This window comes from Wyeomyia smithii, chromosome 2 (genome assembly GCF_029784165.1).
Source record: "Wyeomyia smithii strain HCP4-BCI-WySm-NY-G18 chromosome 2, ASM2978416v1, whole genome shotgun sequence".
In the NCBI taxonomy this organism is placed as follows: Eukaryota; Metazoa; Arthropoda; class Insecta; order Diptera; family Culicidae; genus Wyeomyia; species Wyeomyia smithii.
The window spans coordinates 245,780,045-245,796,930 of record NC_073695.1 but is presented as its reverse complement, the minus strand read 5'-3'; the positions used below and the strand labels follow the sequence as shown (position 1 = coordinate 245,796,930).

Sequence of the window (16,886 nt, the reverse complement as noted above, 5' to 3'; positions counted from 1 at the left end):
TTGTCGCAAGGTAAACATTTGGTCCGTCGTGGAGCGTCCCCCTCGAAAACCGCATTGGTACTCGCCAACAAAGGTCTCCTGCAATGGCCTCAGTCTGTGGAACAGGATGCGGGAGAGAATTTTGTACACGGTATTGAGAAGAGTTATGCCCCGATAATTGTTACAGTCCAGGCGATGGCCTTTTTTGTAGATCGGGCATATGAGACCCTCTAACCAGTCCGAGGGCAATTCTTCATCAGACCACACTCTCAGCATGATCCGATGGATGGCACGATACAGCTGTTCGCTCCTGACTTTGAAGAGTTCGGCGTCCTTCCCGGCTGCCTTGCAGTTTCTCAGTTCTTTCACTGCTTTCTTCACCTCGTCCATGGATGCTGGATCCACAGCTTGACCATCATTCTCAATAGTCATCCTGCTCCTTTCGACTCCACTGTTTCCCTCACCGTTCAACAGCACACTGAAGTGTTCCTTCCAACGCCTGGCCACCTCTGTTTTATCGGTTATCAGGTTCCCCTCCCTATCGTTGCACATGACAGGGGCTGACACGTTTCGATTCCTGATTCCGTTGACCTACTTGTAGAAGCTCTTCGCATCGCGCCTTGAGAAGCAACCTTCCGCCTCCGCAAGAATTCGCTCCCATTGCTGACGTTTCTTCCGGCGATGGAGTCTCTTTTCAGCGGCTCTAGCATCTCGATATCTACCCACGCTCTGACGAGTCACAGCTGTGGCCAACATGTGACCCCTGGCGCGGTTCTTCTTCTCCGTCACTCGCTGGCACTCAGCGTCAAACCACTCATTGGACGCAGCTGCCGCAGTTGTACCCAACTTTTCTGGCGCTGTAGTGCTGGTCGAACTGTGGATGTGTCTCCATTGTTCATTCAGGTTCCCTTCAACTCTTTCCTCAATCCGTTCATCAACCTTCTGCGAGTACTCTGCTGCAGCCACTCCTTCAGTTGATAGCCGCTGGATGTTCAACTGCATTCTCCTCGTTGCCTTGGATTTCAACACGTTGGACAGCCGTTCGCGGATTTTGGCTACTACGAGATAGTGATCCGAGTCAACGTTTGGTCCTCTGAACGACCTCACGTCTGTAACGTCTGAAAAGTGCCGTCCATCAATCAGAACATCCAGGTGTGCTTACGTATGTTCCGGCGTGCAAAATAAGTGCTACAGATAGCCATCCCCCTAGCTTCAGCGAAATTAACAAGCCTCAGGCCATTGTCGTTCGTAGTAGAGTGGAAGCTTTCCTTACCAGTTACGGGGTGGAAGAAGTCTTCCTGGCCGACCTGTGCATTTGCATCTCCGATGACAATCTTTATATCGTGTCCTGGGCACTCATTGTATGTCTTTTCCAAGAGCTCATAGAACTCCTCCTTTGCGTCATCGGGTTTCTCGTTGGTCGGTGCGTACACATTTATTAGGCTGTAGTTGAAGAATTTGGTCTTAATTCTCAACACGCATATACGGTCACTGATCGGCCTCCATCTAATGACACGCTTCATCTGTTTTTCAATTAGCACGAAACCGACTCCTCTTTCTGCTTTCACGCCGTCGCTATAGTAGATGTGGTACTTAAATGAAGTGTCCGCAATAGGATCTACTGCCAGGAATTCGCGTTCTCCCGATTTCGGCCACCGCACCTCTTGGATAGCTGCAACCTCCAGATTTACCTTCCGCAGCTCTCTAGCCAGAATACTTGCGCGTGCCGGTTCGAGTAGAGTCCTCACATTCCAACTGCAGAAATAAGAACCCGAAATCTGAACTATCCACACACACAATAGAAGAAGGACATGTGCGGAATACTTCATGATAAGGGCGAATCTAACAAACTGTAAACAAAATGAGATTATACCGAAAACGTATGAAGTGAACTACTATCTACATTCAAACTTCGAGAAAATAATGTATCTCTTTTATGACAAAAATAACAAAATAAACACTAAACGCAAAGGGCGTACTCCGATACAATAACATAAACACGGCGTATAGACCTTTTTACGTACGAATGTATTAGTGCCATTAGATGAGGAAAATATTTACAAATAGCTGTTTTGTTTGCAATGCTATGTTTTTAGCAGCTGGACAAATATTCAGTTGAACACTCATTATATGTTTTAAATCTGTTTCTGAATGAATTTTTTCATTCGTGAAATCGGTAGAAGCTGCTGAACATTATCGACCAAAAATGTTAAAAAGTGATAAAAGTCGAAGCAAAGAGATGCGATGATTTACAGTTTGGAGGAAACAAAAGCAACTTTACACGGGTTTACACGTTTCTTAGTGTGCGTAGGTGAAAAGTCACTTATCTCTATAGTAAAGGGCGATACTGTCGAACAGATCAGAAAAAGCGCATAGTAAAGGGCGAAACAATCAATTCTTGAATATACAGTGAGGTCGCTTTTTACGCGGTTTTTTACGCGGGTTGCTTTCCTCCATTACTCAAAAACGGTACAAGATATCGACCTCATCTCAATCACGTTTTCCGTTTTGGGCCACGAGTGATCATATAACAGTTTTCAAAAGAAATCACAATTTTTTGTGTAAATACTCAAAATTTAAAATATAGAATTTTGGTCTCTAGATTGGCCACTATCATATTCAAACGAGGTTTCAACATTTTAGGACGGTTTTTTTCGTTATATTTGCAACTCAAAAAAGTCGTTTTTTACGCAGGCCCATACAAATTTGGAACGCATCCCCCGCGTAAAAAACGACCTTAGTGTACCATGTAAAGCGATTGAAATTCAAGTTTTAGGTTTACCATGCACAAAGCTTGAACAATTTTGCTTTTATTAGAATATTTGGATGACAAACATATTGTTCAATAGTTATTTAGGATTTAAATTAGTGATTGAAAACTTTTTTGGCCTTTTTTGAGTTTTGTTGTCATTGAAAGATTCGCCCTGATCACGAAGTAGTCCGGATGTGTTCGATTTTGAAAACACCGCAATTCTACATAGAAAAATAAAAACACCCAAATATGCGTATTTTTGACGCAAATCAGCCCTTCTGTGCGGGAAGGTACACTACTTCCGACGTTAAGTATAATATACGGTATGAGAGTAAAATCGAACGTCGCTAGTCGACAACTTCAATTTTCAACTTAATGCATAATATAACCCCTAAAGACAGCGCGAAAAAAATAATAGAGTCGGCCGTTACGTCTGCTCTCAGGTTACCACTCGTTGCTCATGATCAGAGATCTGAAAAATAATTATCCAGTCATCAAAAAATCATTTGATTATGCTCTATCCAGCTTTTTACGCGCCATAATGGCGGACGCTATAATGCATAGTTCGTAATAAATTACCCACCCTTTTGACAACTCTGCTTACGTCAGTTCGAAGTCTTCCATATATTTTATCGAAAGAAAAACATTTGTTGCCAATTTTTCAGAAATCGTAAATCTGACGTAAGCAGAGAGGTTCGCATATTACGAACACGCATTATAGCGACCGCCATTATGGTGCGTAAAAAGCTGGATAGAGTATACAGCAATGTTTTTTTTTTAACCCGAGGGAAAATGATTATTTCTATCCAATCCAAAAGTTAAATAATTTTACAACCTTCTTCTTTTTTATGGCACAGACCAGATGATCCATAAATGAGTTTTCAACCTCATAATTTGTGTTTTTGGCAACTCTGGCAGACAGACAAAACAAACGCACACGTGCTTTGCCTGTTTGTTTATATTCGCGTTCACTGTTTTGGCTGAAATATCCTCACCATTGCTTGTTAAAAAGATAACATTTTGTACCGCATTTTATATCCAGTGTAATGGCCACCGATTCCGATCAGTTACCACCCGCTTCGCAAGTCGGTTCTAACTACGCGAAAAATCGTAATAAAAAACGTAAATCTGCCGGCAAACGGTTCCTGCAAAATGCAAAAGGATTTGGTCGGAAAAACAGTTTCGGTCGGGGCGCGGAACTCGATCAGGAGGAGTACAGCTACTTTGTGGGTATACTTGAAGCCACCACGGCAATTAGCGGCGTAGACGATAGTGAGGAGTTTTGCACGATGGCCAACAACGTGTTCGAGCAGATCAACGGTAAGGAAATCAAGACGGCCTCCAACCAATTGAGCAGCCGTGTGTTGGAAAATCTGCTTGGTTACACCGATGAACAGAACCTGCAACATTTAATGACGCAATTTGGTGATAATTTTCGAGTCGTTTGCTGTGATAAATTTGCATCCCATGTTCTGCAGAAGGCACTACTCGTAGCAATGCTGAGATGTTCTGGCGCACTTCAACCCGCCAAGAATGGAACCGGTAAAAAGCAAAAAACAGACATTGCCAGAGAGGTTACTTATAATCTAAAGCAAGACTTTAGCGTTGATCACCGGAAAGTATGCGCTAAATTCGTAAAGAAAGTAGCAAAATTTTTGCTCAACAATTTGGAAGAATTCGTGTGGGATTCGTTTGGAAACTATGTTACCCGGCAGTGTATCATGAATTTGGCTGGTATTGCGGAGTTGAAAATGGGAAAAGGCGAGTCACCGGAAGTCCGGAAACTGGTCGTACCTGAAAAGTGGTTCAAATTGATTATCGAGTTTTGTTCACGGTTGCTGGCATGGCCTCAATTTTCCGAGCTTCCCTACAGTGAGTTTACTTCGGCACTGCTGCAGAGTTTGCTGGTTGCGCTCGATCGGGCAGAGGATAAATTTCAATTGCTTCAGCTGAGTGAGAAATTGCTAGCCAGTTTTTTGCTAGAAGCCTCTGAAGACGAAGAGGAGAGTGAAACTGAACCAACGAAAAAACTTCCCAAAGTTTTTCATCATGATAGCTCAATTCGATTGTTGGAAGTTGTACTATCGGTTGTTGATTCCGACTTTCTCAAAAACCAGTTATACAAAAAGCTGTTCCAGGGAAACGTCATCCCACTAAGTCAATCCCGTATGACGAATTTTGCGATTCAAAAATTGTTGAATAATTTGTCGGATAAACATATTTTGGAGGTAATCTTCTCAGAACTTGATGAAGGCATAGAGGAAATATTGAAGCTTGGGCATACCGGAATTGTTGCTGCACTGGCTAAAGCTTGCTCGCGGTTGTCTTGTCAGCAGGGAAAATTTGTTAAACTTCTACTGGATGCACTTCACTGTTCGGAAGCCACTGGAGAAAAGTTACTAACCTCTGTCCTCAAGCTAATGCCACCGGAAGTGCTGGTTGAACAGTCGTCTGCTCCGATTAATTTACACGGTTCAATAATTTTGCAATCCGTGCTAGATTTTAATAAGCCCATCAAAATGGTGACGGCGATTCTGGATACGAAAAATGATCATTTGGCAAAGATATTCACGGACCCAAAAGGTTCCTTCGTTGCCAACGCCTTCATAGGATCGAAGTTTGTGGGAGAAAAATCCCGCGAAAAATTGGTTCGTCACCTGGAGGGATGTTACATGGATTTGGCTTTGTCTCTCCATGGTTCCCATGTGCTGGAGTTGCTTTATGAAACTAGCAGCCCCAGTCAGAAGGAAAGTATTGTGCGCGAGCTTGCAGAGCGGTTAGCCCAACTGAACAGCAAACCTTGGGGGAAGATTATCAACCAGAAGCTACGAGTGGACGCTTATCGGCAAAACCCTACACAGTGGAAGAATGCTAGAGGAACATCGGGGCAGCAGTCTGTAGAAAAGGCGCAGGATGGGAGTAGAAGCGGCAAGAAACGTAAGTGATTTCAATATATTTTTCTGTGTCTGTTTCTAGCCGATAGAAAACATATGAAATAGAAACAAAAGAAGTTCCAAATAACGAGCAATTTACATTTTACAAGATTTCTTTCAATTTCAAACCCATCGTTTTGGGAAACCTATTTACAAATTTTATTTAAAATACAAGCGTGACAAACATAGTTTCCGTTTACTCGACTGCTGTTTCCGGTTTCGATAGACCGGCCCGTATGTGGCTCTGCATGTGACGTTTGAGATGATCGCTCCTTCCGAAAGCAAACGAACAAATTGTACAAACATATGGCTTGAGGCCATGGTGAATAATTTTGACGTGCATACTAAGGCTTCCTGCAATAAATTAAAATTATAGGGAAGAGCAAACAAAAAACACTTGGATTTTTACCAGGACTAGTGAAGTGCTTCTCACAGAGCTTGCAGGGGAAAGACCTCGGTTCCGATGAATGCATGTTTTTAATATGAAACTTCAGCTCGTGCATGGTGATCTTCTGAAGGCCACAATGTGGACAGGTGTGCCGCTTAATTCCATCATGACGCATAGTGTGTTCCTTTAGCTTATTAACCGTAGGAAATTTCTTCCCACAGACCGCACACACGAACGGCATCTCCGATGGATAATGTGTATACTTGTGGGTCTTTAAACCTCCCTTGGTGGTGTAGTCTCTTCCGCATACGTCACAAATGAATGCAGTAGATGGAGGTTCCACATAGTTGGGGTCATGAGCCCGCTTTTTGTGCCTCTGCAAACCAAGTCGAGTAGAATATTTGTAAGTGCAGCCGGGAAAATCACACGGTAAACAAATTCTGTTGTTGCTGTGTTTCTGAATCCGGTGCATCTTCAGGCCATTCGAACGGGCAAAGGCCTTCTTGCAAATTTCGCACTCGAACGGTTTAAGTCCATCGTGAGCTCGCTTATGAGCGTCCAGTCTGTACTGGAGAAAAAATTTCTTAGGACACCGATCGCATGGGAAAAGCGGTCGCTTTTCGTGGGGTTCTTTTTTCTTCAAACTTCCCCACTTTGCTCGTGGTTTTTTGGGCTTCGGAGAGTTTGGTTTACTTTCCGCCTCCTCCGAAGAGCCCTCGTCCTCTGAGGGAGAGTCATAATCATCAGAATTGCTTTCGTAGCTATCGTCACTCTCACTGCCAGTGTCGCTTTTAACCGAAGCAGATTTATCAGCAGGTTCGTTCGCGTTGATCACGTCTAATATTGGATCTTTCTCCTCCGGGAAATCTGGTTTACACTCGACTTTGATTGTGAATGGATCTTCGTCTGCATCTAATGTTTCCACTTTCTTGAAACAAATTTTTAGTTTTTACTAAAATGTTTTAAGGATGGATATGCAGATGAATGTATTCTCACCAGCTTATGTATTTTCCAGTGAACCTGAAGACAAACCTGACGAAAACGTTCGAAGTCTTCCAGCTTGCTGGTACACAAGTCGCACACCTTTGACTGACTTGGGTCCTCATAGTCACAAAGCTAACGAGAGAAAAAACAACTGATAAACTAGATTTCGCTATGCATAGAGGCTATCGCGGGTACCCTAATCGCCGTCAAATGAAAATACTCCTCTATATATTTATCCAAAGCTGCACAGGAGCTCTGTTCAACTAAGGCTTGTCCACACGCTCGGCAGCTTGTCATTAGTTTAAAACATCAACAAATCAGTAAACTTCTCAGGAACGGTTTCTGTTTTCAATTTTAGATTTCTATGGCCAGAACAGGTAACACAGTAGAAAACATAAACAATAACAATCATTGAAAATGACAGTAGAAGTTCTCTCGTTTGTTTTCTACGCCTTCTCTTACCACAGCTTCTCGACGGTTCAGCTTAATGTGCACGATAAAATATGGGATGTAAATTTTACTGTATTCCATATGTTTTTTAATGTTTGCAAGATGCTTTCATGAACTTGCTGATCAACATATCATGTATTTATATGCTTCTGGCGAATAATGTTTACCACGAAAAATTAACATACCCGTACGTGTCAGTATGCAGATGTCAAGTGCCAGTATTCGCACTACGAAGGTGCTTGTATGTTTTGCACTTCGAAGCTGTTGTAATAAAAACCAAAGATAGTTCATTGCTTTCTATAGAGGCAAGTCGGTTTTTCTGCGTAAGGGAAATGGCATGATTGTTCTGTAGGCCAGGAGCCAATTTCCGATCCCCCACTAGTAGCACTCCGAGATAAAATCTTGCTGTAGCAAGTGACTATTCCGTGTTTTCTTTTATTTTTATTAAGATCTTGATTGATCCTCTTCAACTTCAATTCGTGGGTTCAATTGGTAAAATTTGGTTTAAATTGACATCACCGCATTTGACATTATTGAACTCAAATATTCAGAACTTGATTAAAGCCAAAATTTCCCCAGTGAACAGTAGTAGAACGGAATACTTATAAAGGTTAAAAAAAAACATCATTAGTACGCGAATTACACCTTACAATTAGTGACTTTTCTTTTTAATACTCCTTAGCACAATAATATATAATTTCAAACGCTTGCACTGGCATCTGGAGGCTTCACCAAGCCCGCCCGCATGTGGCTTTTCATGTGCCGCTTGAGGTGATCACTTCTTCCGAATGCCCACTGGCAGATGGTGCAAACGTACGGCTTCAGCCCTAGATGTACAATTTTCACGTGCAGACCTAAACTACCTACAATAAAACGTTCAAACTGAATTGATGAAAAGTTGCAAAAACGAAAAACAGGACAAGCATACCGGTATTACTGAATTGCCGGGCGCAAATTTCGCACGAATAAGAACGCGGCTCTGAATGCATATTTCTGATGTGAGTTTTCAGCTCATGCATGGTTGTCTTTCGAAGACCGCACTGTGGACATGTGTGATTTTTCACGCCTTCGTGACGCATGGTATGCTCCTTTAGCTTGTTGGAGGTGGGAAACTGTTTCGAACATATCCCGCAGACGAACGGCATCTCTCCCGGCGTGTGGGTGTATCGATGTCTCTTCAATCCTCCGTTGGTGGTGAATTTTTTCCCACAGACGTCACAAATGAACGGTATGGGAGGAGGCATTACGTAGTTTGGATCGTGATTGCGTCTCTTGTGCCGTTGTAGCCCCAGCCTTGTAGCGAAACGCTGCTCACAACCTGGATGATCACAGGGAAGGGAGATTCTGTTGTTGCTGTGTTTCTGTATGTTGTGTAGTTTAAGATTATTCGATGTAGAAAATGCCTTTCCGCAGGTTTCGCACTCGAACGGTTTGAGTCCGTCGTGTGTTCGCTTGTGAGCGTTGAATCTGAATAAGACAAAGAATTTCCTAGGACACCTGTCGCAGGGGAAGACAGTTCTTGGCTCCTTGGGTTCTTTCTTCTTCATGCTGCCCCATTTGGCGCGAGGTTTTTTAGGCTCGGACAATCTGTGCTTGCCGGACTTTTTTGATTTCTTAGCCCCTCGCGACTTTTTCGGTTTAATGTCTTCTCCATCAGCATTCTTTTCAGCAGAGTCATCATTATAATCATCATCATCGTCGTCGTCGTTTTCCCCATCACTGCTATCGTCATCCTCAGAGTCATCGTCGTAATTCTCATCATCGCTTCTGTCAGTATCATCATCATCACCAGAATCTTCATCCGGTTTCATAGCAGCGAGATCACTATCAGATGAAAATAGATTAGGTTCCACAGACTGATTCGCATACACCACTTCTGGTTTCAAATCAACTTCAACCGTGATTGTTTCCTCATAAAAATCCTCTTCCGGAGCTTCAATTTTCTGTATGTTTTATAACATAAAATGACATTATATTTCTCGAAATGGAAAGTTTTCACTTACTATGTTGTGCATTCGACTGTGCACCTGGAGACAGATTTTCCGAAAGTTGTCAAAATCTTCCAACTTCGCCACACACTGCTTGCAAACCTTTGAGAGACTTGGATCTTCATATTCTCGAAGCTAAAATACAAAAAGTTTCCCAGATGCGATAAACAATAATTTGTAATGTAAACTCACCTGAATCGTAGTCAAATTGAAGTATGTTTCCACGTACTTCTCCAGAGTTTCACACTGTTCCTCGTCCGGTATGCTTTGTCCACACGCGCGGCAGAGCGGCATTGCTTTTGATGATATCGTAACGTCCAGAAGGACGTTTTTTAATCCGTTTTTTCAGTTTAAAGTAACAATTCAGTAGAAATGGCTTTCGAACGATTTGTAAACACTGACGAGTTTGGCAAAACTTTGACACATCGGACAATTCACATCGATAAAGGAAATCTTGGCTAGTAAAAAGGTTTCTTATGGAGCTTTTACTGTGAGTGAGCGAAACAACGAATTAGCGTTATGTGTTGTTTTAGTGTAGAAAGCTAAGCAGAACGTAAAATGCATTATGTCAGAAGAGTATTCGTTCTTCGTGGGTATTTGATCAGTATGGATGAGGCAAACAAAAGGTGCCGTGCAATATTTTTATTGAAATAGCGTAAAATTTTGCTAACGAAGGAATTTGTTCAGTTCAAAGTATTTTAAAAATACACCAAAAATCATCACTTTTTTCCCGACTAAATTCCGCTGTTGGGACATGACTCTGTTTGTTATACACAGACTTTGCGGCTAACCATTTAGTGTACAGGACAATTGCGTGGCTGCAATCCTACTGACACTAACATTCTCTTCCGCGCCGAGATTCGAACATTTGACGACTGGCTTGTTAGACCAACGTATTTCAAAATCACCTGGGAAGCTATAATTATTCGACATTATGTTAATCTAGAAAAAATTGTTTGTTCCAAGTTTAAAATGAATGGGAAAAACTTTTTAGTTTTTCTTGTCATTTCCGTAAACGACAGTCTCGAAAAAAAAAAATTCGGTAAAGATAACGCACTGATGCAACTGCAACTGTTAGCAAATTTTACATTTTACACAATTTTACACAATCCATTTATTGTGCTACTAGAAATAACCCAATTAATAAACATATAATAACTAAGCTCCAGTTCAGCTCGTGTTGTGACTTTTCATGTGCCGCTTCAGATGATCGCTTCTTCCGAAAGCCCACTCACAAACCGGACATTTGTGGCGTTTCTCTCCCAGATGCACGATTCTGACGTGAACATTCAAGCTTCCTGAAATCAAAGAACCGAGTCAATTTTGCTCCTTTTTTCCTTTGGTTATACAAGTACTCACCAACATCGTTGAACCGTCGCGGACACATTTCGCACGCAACCGAACGCGGATGTGCATGCATATGTTTGATGTGTTGCCGAAGCTCGTGCATAGTAGTTTTGCGCAAACCACAATGCGGACAGGTGTGATTCTTTACACCCTCGTGGCGCAGATTGTGCTCCTTCAGTTTGTTTGAGGTGGGAAACTGTTTGGAACAGATTCCACATACAAACGGCATTTCACTCGGCGTGTGCGTATACTGATGCTTTTTCAGATTGCCTTTAGAGGCGAACGTCTTCCCACAGGTGTCGCAAACAAATATTGTCGTCTCCGGTACAAAGTTGGGATCGTGAGCTCGGAGTGTGTGACGCTTCAGGGCGTAACGAGTGGAGAATTGTTGTTCACAGCCAGGATGCTCACATGGCAGCAGTATTCTCTCGCCGCTGTGTTTCTGACTGCGATGAAACCGCAAATAATTGAAGCCAGTAAATGTTCGGTGGCATATTTCACACTCATAAGGTTTAAGCCCTTCGTGAGTACGTTTGTGGGCTTCCAGTTTGGGCTGCAGAAAAAACTTCTTGGGGCACCGATCGCAACTAAGCGTGGCCCGTTGTTCTTTTGTATCTTCAGTTTTGTGCTTATCCTTTTTAGCAGATTTTTTTCTCGTTATCCGTGATTTGTCATTTCTAAGAACCACCGTCGCGTTACCTTCAGTTGTATCCTCCTCAGATTTACTGGATTCTTCATTGCTTTTTGTTGTTTCTTCCCGGTCGCTCCCGCCGCTTGAGATGCTATCCTCAGCACAATTTTGTTTTTTCTCATCTTCGCAGAGTTCAGGTTTGCATTCGAACTCAACAAATATATCTCGACTACTTTCCTCATCCGCGCTTTCCACTTTCTGAAGCAAATAGATTTTCTTTTGACGAATGAACTAAACTCAAATTCAACTATGTACTTACAATTTGATTGCACAATGACCAATGAACGGCGAGACAGACTTTCCTAAATCGATCGAAATCATCTAGTTTACCAATGCAAGAAGAGCAAGCTTTTGATTTGTTTGGGTCTTCGTAATCTTGAAGCTGAAACATTCGGCATGTAACTTGTACAGTGGCAGTTTTCAACATAACAACATCGTACGTACCTTGATAGAAGTCAGGTGAAAGTAGATGTCGGTATATTTTTCCAAGCTATCACATTGATCTCCATCAGTCAAACTCTTTCCACAAGCCCGACAAACCGGTAGCATCGTGAATTTTCACCTAATCAAAACTTTTGAGCCAACTAATTCATTTTATTAGATATTTCCTGAAATCGACTCGCTAAAACAAGTATTTTTGTGCCGCTTTGTTGTGATTACATCTGTCAACTTTATACTCTTTAGAGTGTTGCGAAAACATCAACAGCTCGTATGAACAAATCGTGACTATCATTTAAAAAGGGTGTAATGACCAATGCGTTTCTTAGATTTTTTTTTTGTCACAACGACCTCGAAAAAAGTACTGTGTATTATGCAGAGGGGATTCAATGCTGTCAAATTTCATATACGTGTGCGTTATTGCAGATCAACTCTGGTCCATGACGTTTGTTGGTCTCGAGTTTTGATAAAAAAAAACGTTCTAATTCTATAATATTTTACATCGATCAATTTCATGACCAAAAAGAACAAAAACCAAAACAAACGCCATGTTGCCGTATATGTTGGTTACACGATATTTGACAGATAGATCTCCCCTGGTGTTATGCGGTCAGAACAGTCGTTACCATGTTTTGACAATATTTTTTGTTGAATTCACCACCGAAAATAGTTTTACCATTAAAAACTCACCCCCCTCTCTCTCTTATTGTAAAAATGGCAAAAACAATAAATGGCTTTTAGCAAAAAAATCTATCGTTTACTCTATGAAATAAATTCGAGAATTCTGAGATTTCTGAACTTTCTAATATCAATCACAGCTATTTTGAAAACGAATATAGCGATATTTTAAGCTAAAACCTGATCATTCTAGCTCACGACATGAAATTTATTATTTTGCTCTCAGTTTATTATCATTCGATCGATTTGAATTCGCTTTGATGGTAGTTTGGCTGAAAGCCATAGCTTATAACGGCACGTTCCCCTCACATGTGGAGGATTTGTGCCTAAACGTAGCATTATTCTCATCATTTATCCGACAAAAAGAGAAGGAAACGATAGAAGAAAAAGGGAGTGTTAAGAGTGAGAGAGGAAAAGGATGAAGAGGGGACTGGAAACATTATGTAACGCAGTTGTGCAAGTCTGGGACAACTACATACATACTAGATGAAAAGAAGACCCATAATCGTCCTCTCAGAGGTCACAGGCAAAAGTATTCGAACGATGCATGCTTGCTAAATGATAGTTCAAACTACAATGGCCAGTTAGCACTTTCATCAGCACACTGTAGTTCTTTTTTGATTGGTTGCTAACTTTTAGAGATAAGTTTGGCAAATACAATTTTGTTTGGCGACAGGAATCAAGATTCTTTCACAACCTGTTATGATAAGATAAAACCCAAGAGCAGAACTTTGTTTTAGCCAAGACTCAGAAATATGTACCGCGGGCTCAGGACCCACAAAATTATTCGATGCTCCACTTCGGACAAGCTCGTCTGTCCATTCGTTGCCAGTAATGTTCAAGTGTCTAGGAACCCAAAGGAGATTGACAGTGTCCATGATGCTTAGTTCTTCTAGAAAACAGCGCACGCAATGCCCAAGTAATCATAAGCCTTAAGTTTATGCCAAGTAGCTTTATATCATGTTTTTTAATTTTTAGGGCATTATGCTATACTAGCATTACTGAGAGCAAAATATGCGCTTAAAGGGTTAGCGTAAGTGCTACGATGTAGTGTTTTAAATGCATGTAGGAGACGCATGACATTTTTTCGTAAGTGCGAATAACGAGCGATATCGAGTGGTCAGTTAAAAATAGACGGAACATGGATACTCCACGTAAATGAAAAAAAGGAGTGAGAATTTTCGACGCAAAGTTCGGGTATATGGAAGCATGAAACTTTCCGAAATACCCAATACAAAACAATTGCATAGTGAGTTGTATCCGGGATCTATATTCTGGGCTCGTGGTTTCTGAACCGTCAATATCAGAAGATGAGAATAAGTCCCTGTTGAATTCCAAACGATGTTGAGGATGAACACCACCAACAGCTTTTACCAATTGCTTGTCTACATTGTCTACATCAAAGTGAGCAGACCTATCAACAAATATTTAGACCAGCAATGTTATATGCAGTCCCCATCTGGACAAGTTGTTGTACAACCAGAAAGAAGATGCTACAAAGGAATCAGAACAAACTTCTGAAAATGATATTGAAGCGTCCTCGCTGGTTTAGCACGAATGAACTACACAGGCTTACTAATGTGGAAACATAAGAAAATATGTCAAACCAAATTATCAATAAGTTTTATATTCACTTAACTGCAGAAGCAATTACAATCTTTTAATGAAATAAAGCTTAAAATATTTGTAATAGTGTTGATATGTCACCGTTTGTGGCAGAACACACAATAAAAATTCTGAATAAATATTAGTAAATAATTAATTCATCACAAAACATCCCCCCCTTTAAAAAAAAGTGAGCAGACCAGTTCAATTTAGAGTCTAGTATTACTCCAAGGTGTTTAACTTGATCCGTCACACAGACCTCATAGTCAAAAAAAAAACGAAGTGGACGAGCTTCGGTGATTTACAGAGAGCCCAATTTCACAACACCACTGTTCCGTTTCCTTTAGAGCCTGTTGCATCAGGACTTTACTACATCATGGGTAACACGGTGTAAAAGAGTAATTGTAGATTGTCCTCTTTGATAAACATGTTGCATTTCATGAAGAGGTCGTCTCGACAGAATTTCATTATGGATGTTATGATCGATAATTCTCTCCAAACATTTGAGGAAGAGCATAAGCTGATTGGCCTGAAACTTTTCGCTTCAACATATAAAGCACGTCCCCCCTTTGGAATAAATTTGAGTTTTATTTCTCTCCAGGCTTTTTGGAATGTATTCTGTAGCAAGGTTGCATGTTAAAATCTCCTTTGAAATGTTTTTTAAATGATTGAGACCCCTCTGAAGCAGACATGGGTATATTCCATTAGCTCCAGGAGTCTTATATGGCAAAAAAATATCCAAAACCCATTTTATTGACTCGATTGTTATCACCCGGCAAGCTATCACTCAAGTGTCCGAAGGAAATGAAAGTGATCGGGAACGTCATGATATTCCAGCTCTTAACATCCCGGAAATGTATTCTAAAGATTCGTACTAGAGTTGCCATCTTCATTTATATTAAGTTAATTTGAAAGTCCTTAGATTTTGCTAAAACTTTATTAAGTCTGCTAGTTTCATTCACACTATAAATGTTTTTGCAGAGGTTGTTTCCAACCCCGTTGTTCAGAGTACAGACGGTGTTATAAACAGATTCGCACAGAGGGAGGTCGAAAACTCCAAGTGAACCGTCGAATCGAGGCTCCAAGTGGGCAAAGTAAACAAACTCATGCGTGTTACCTTTCGTACAGAATGTGTGTTGCAATCAGTATAAATTCTGTGAATCACGTGCAATTATGGTTTCAACGAAAAATGTGTTCGTCATGCTTATATTATGGGTGATGCATTGAAAATTATATAACTGTATGAACAAGCATTGTAACTCAGTAATATATCCTTACAAAGTTTCGAAGTTTCATTACACTTTCTAGTGTGTATGAAAAGTCATGCGAAAAATAAATGTGGTTGCCAGAATAGTTTAAAATAAAATATTAGCAAAGGGTTGCCATATTTACTGCTTTTCTCTTTGCGCCTCCCCAGCTGGTCTCGAGGTACGATGCTGGCCTAACAAGTCAGTTGTCGTAGGTTCGAGTCTCGGCTCGGGAGAGACTGTTAGTGTCAGTAGGATCGTAGCGCTAGCCCCGCAATTGTCCTGTACACTCAACAGTTGGCTGTGAAGTCTGCGGTATAGTAAACAGAAGGTCATGTTCCGAATCGGAATGTAGCACCAAGGCTTTGCTTTTTGCTCTTTGCGTATCTCTTTATAACACAGTCTCTAGTTCAGAGGATTTCAGAGCCTTTTTATAAGCTTTCCGAGCTGTTCTAAAAGCAATCTTCTGTGCGGCATCTGTTCCAAGCCCTTCTGCAGTTCTTGCGTAATTTTGCAAGTTCAGTATTCCACCAGGACGCGCCTCGTGTTGATTTAATTGTTCGTAAGGACAACTTTTTCCACAAGCCTCCATGATGTAGGATGTTGTGATTTCAACAGCATTGTCTAGATCATTAGAGCTTCCCGAAAAGATTCATACCCGTGAAATTTCGACGCTAGAGTTTCGATATAGGCGTCCCAATCTGTATCTTTTAGATTCCTACATCGAGTTACCTCTAAACAGTCAGAACAGTAGATACTCAAAAATCTACACTCAAAATATTTTTCACGTTATAGTTACCGGAAGAGTTGATCAGCCTTCACAAATAAAATTATTTGTACAGAGTGTCTTGCACTGTCGTGGCTTAAAAAAGTTGGAACATTTCCTATGTTTAAAATATTTAAATTCGTAGAACAAAGATATTCCATAAGATCTGAGCCCCTGGGACTTATATTCGAACTACCCCAAACTACACACCACCAATAAAGGGAGAGGATTTTATTACCTTCGGGTAACATTTTATTACTTTTTGTGTCTTATGACCGCGCATTATAACAAAAAGTAACAACCAAAAAATAACAAAATATATGTCGGCCATACGCTTGTATGTGTTTTTGCAAGCGAACATACAACCAAGAGCGGTAAGGGGCCGTTCCTAAACCACGTGATCATATTTTGATCACTTTTAGCAATACTTCACTCGCTGCATATGTATTAATGCAGCTATCAGGTTCATTTCTGTTCCCTTCATTCACACATAAGCAGAGTCTCACCGGTCAACCTCAAATGTCTAATTAGGGATAGTGCTGGGACTTTTACCCGGATATATTCATGATCCGGTTATCCGAAGCTCGGATCACGGATGTGTAAACGAATACTATTCGGATGTCCGAATATCCGGATATGG

At 41.1% G+C, this 16,886-nt stretch overlaps 4 protein-coding genes across 4 annotated transcripts; 1 reads left to right on the top strand and 3 right to left on the bottom strand.

Moving 5' to 3' along the window:
* The first annotated feature begins 3,668 nt into the window (after positions 1-3,668).
* LOC129720658 (nucleolar protein 9) lies at positions 3,669-5,692 on the top strand. Its single transcript, XM_055672170.1, has one exon. It carries the CDS (start codon positions 3,778-3,780, stop codon positions 5,674-5,676), a length of 1,899 nt encoding a protein of 632 aa, XP_055528145.1. The 5' UTR covers positions 3,669-3,777; the 3' UTR covers positions 5,677-5,692.
* Positions 5,693-5,786: 94 nt separating this feature from the next.
* LOC129720661 (gastrula zinc finger protein XlCGF46.1-like) lies at positions 5,787-7,513 on the bottom strand. Its single transcript, XM_055672173.1, has 4 exons — positions 7,232-7,513; positions 7,049-7,168; positions 6,074-6,980; positions 5,787-6,018 (listed from the first exon to the last, which is right to left on the bottom strand). Exons 1-4 carry the CDS (start codon positions 7,331-7,333, stop codon positions 5,861-5,863), a joined length of 1,287 nt encoding a protein of 428 aa, XP_055528148.1. The 5' UTR covers positions 7,334-7,513; the 3' UTR covers positions 5,787-5,860.
* A 598-nt stretch (positions 7,514-8,111) lies between these two features.
* Positions 8,112-9,899, bottom strand: LOC129720660 (zinc finger protein 652-A-like). Its single transcript, XM_055672172.1, has 4 exons — positions 9,667-9,899; positions 9,490-9,609; positions 8,415-9,429; positions 8,112-8,349 (listed from the first exon to the last, which is right to left on the bottom strand). The coding sequence occupies exons 1-4, from the start codon at positions 9,766-9,768 to the stop codon at positions 8,186-8,188; spliced, it is 1,401 nt and encodes a 466-aa protein (XP_055528147.1). The 5' UTR covers positions 9,769-9,899; the 3' UTR covers positions 8,112-8,185.
* A 440-nt stretch (positions 9,900-10,339) lies between these two features.
* On the bottom strand, positions 10,340-12,181 carry LOC129720662 (zinc finger protein 391-like). The gene is made up of 4 exons (XM_055672174.1): positions 11,957-12,181; positions 11,772-11,894; positions 10,834-11,710; positions 10,340-10,772 (listed from the first exon to the last, which is right to left on the bottom strand). Exons 1-4 carry the CDS (start codon positions 12,059-12,061, stop codon positions 10,645-10,647), a joined length of 1,233 nt encoding a protein of 410 aa, XP_055528149.1. The 5' UTR covers positions 12,062-12,181; the 3' UTR covers positions 10,340-10,644.
* Between the last annotated feature and the right edge of the window lie 4,705 nt (positions 12,182-16,886).

Coding starts and splice junctions, on each gene's coding strand:
- LOC129720658 (XM_055672170.1), top strand. CDS start 3,778: ATGGCCACCGATTCCGATCAGTTACCACCCGCTTCGCAAGTCGGTTCT.
- LOC129720661 (XM_055672173.1), bottom strand. CDS start 7,333: ATGACAAGCTGCCGAGCGTGTGGACAAGCCTTAGTTGAACAGAGCTCC. Junction 7,169..7,231: donor TTCATTTGACGGCGATTAGG/GTACCCGCGATA, acceptor TTCTCTCGTTAG/CTTTGTGACTATGAGGACCC. Junction 6,019..6,073: donor GAAGCACTTCACTAGTCCTG/GTAAAAATCCAA, acceptor AATTTATTGCAG/GAAGCCTTAGTATGCACGTC.
- LOC129720660 (XM_055672172.1), bottom strand. CDS start 9,768: ATGCCGCTCTGCCGCGCGTGTGGACAAAGCATACCGGACGAGGAACAG. Junction 9,430..9,489: donor ACAGTCGAATGCACAACATA/GTAAGTGAAAAC, acceptor TAAAACATACAG/AAAATTGAAGCTCCGGAAGA. Junction 8,350..8,414: donor CCGGCAATTCAGTAATACCG/GTATGCTTGTCC, acceptor GTTTTATTGTAG/GTAGTTTAGGTCTGCACGTG.
- LOC129720662 (XM_055672174.1), bottom strand. CDS start 12,061: ATGCTACCGGTTTGTCGGGCTTGTGGAAAGAGTTTGACTGATGGAGAT. Junction 11,895..11,956: donor TTCACCTGACTTCTATCAAG/GTACGTACGATG, acceptor CGAATGTTTCAG/CTTCAAGATTACGAAGACCC. Junction 11,711..11,771: donor GGTCATTGTGCAATCAAATT/GTAAGTACATAG, acceptor TATTTGCTTCAG/AAAGTGGAAAGCGCGGATGA.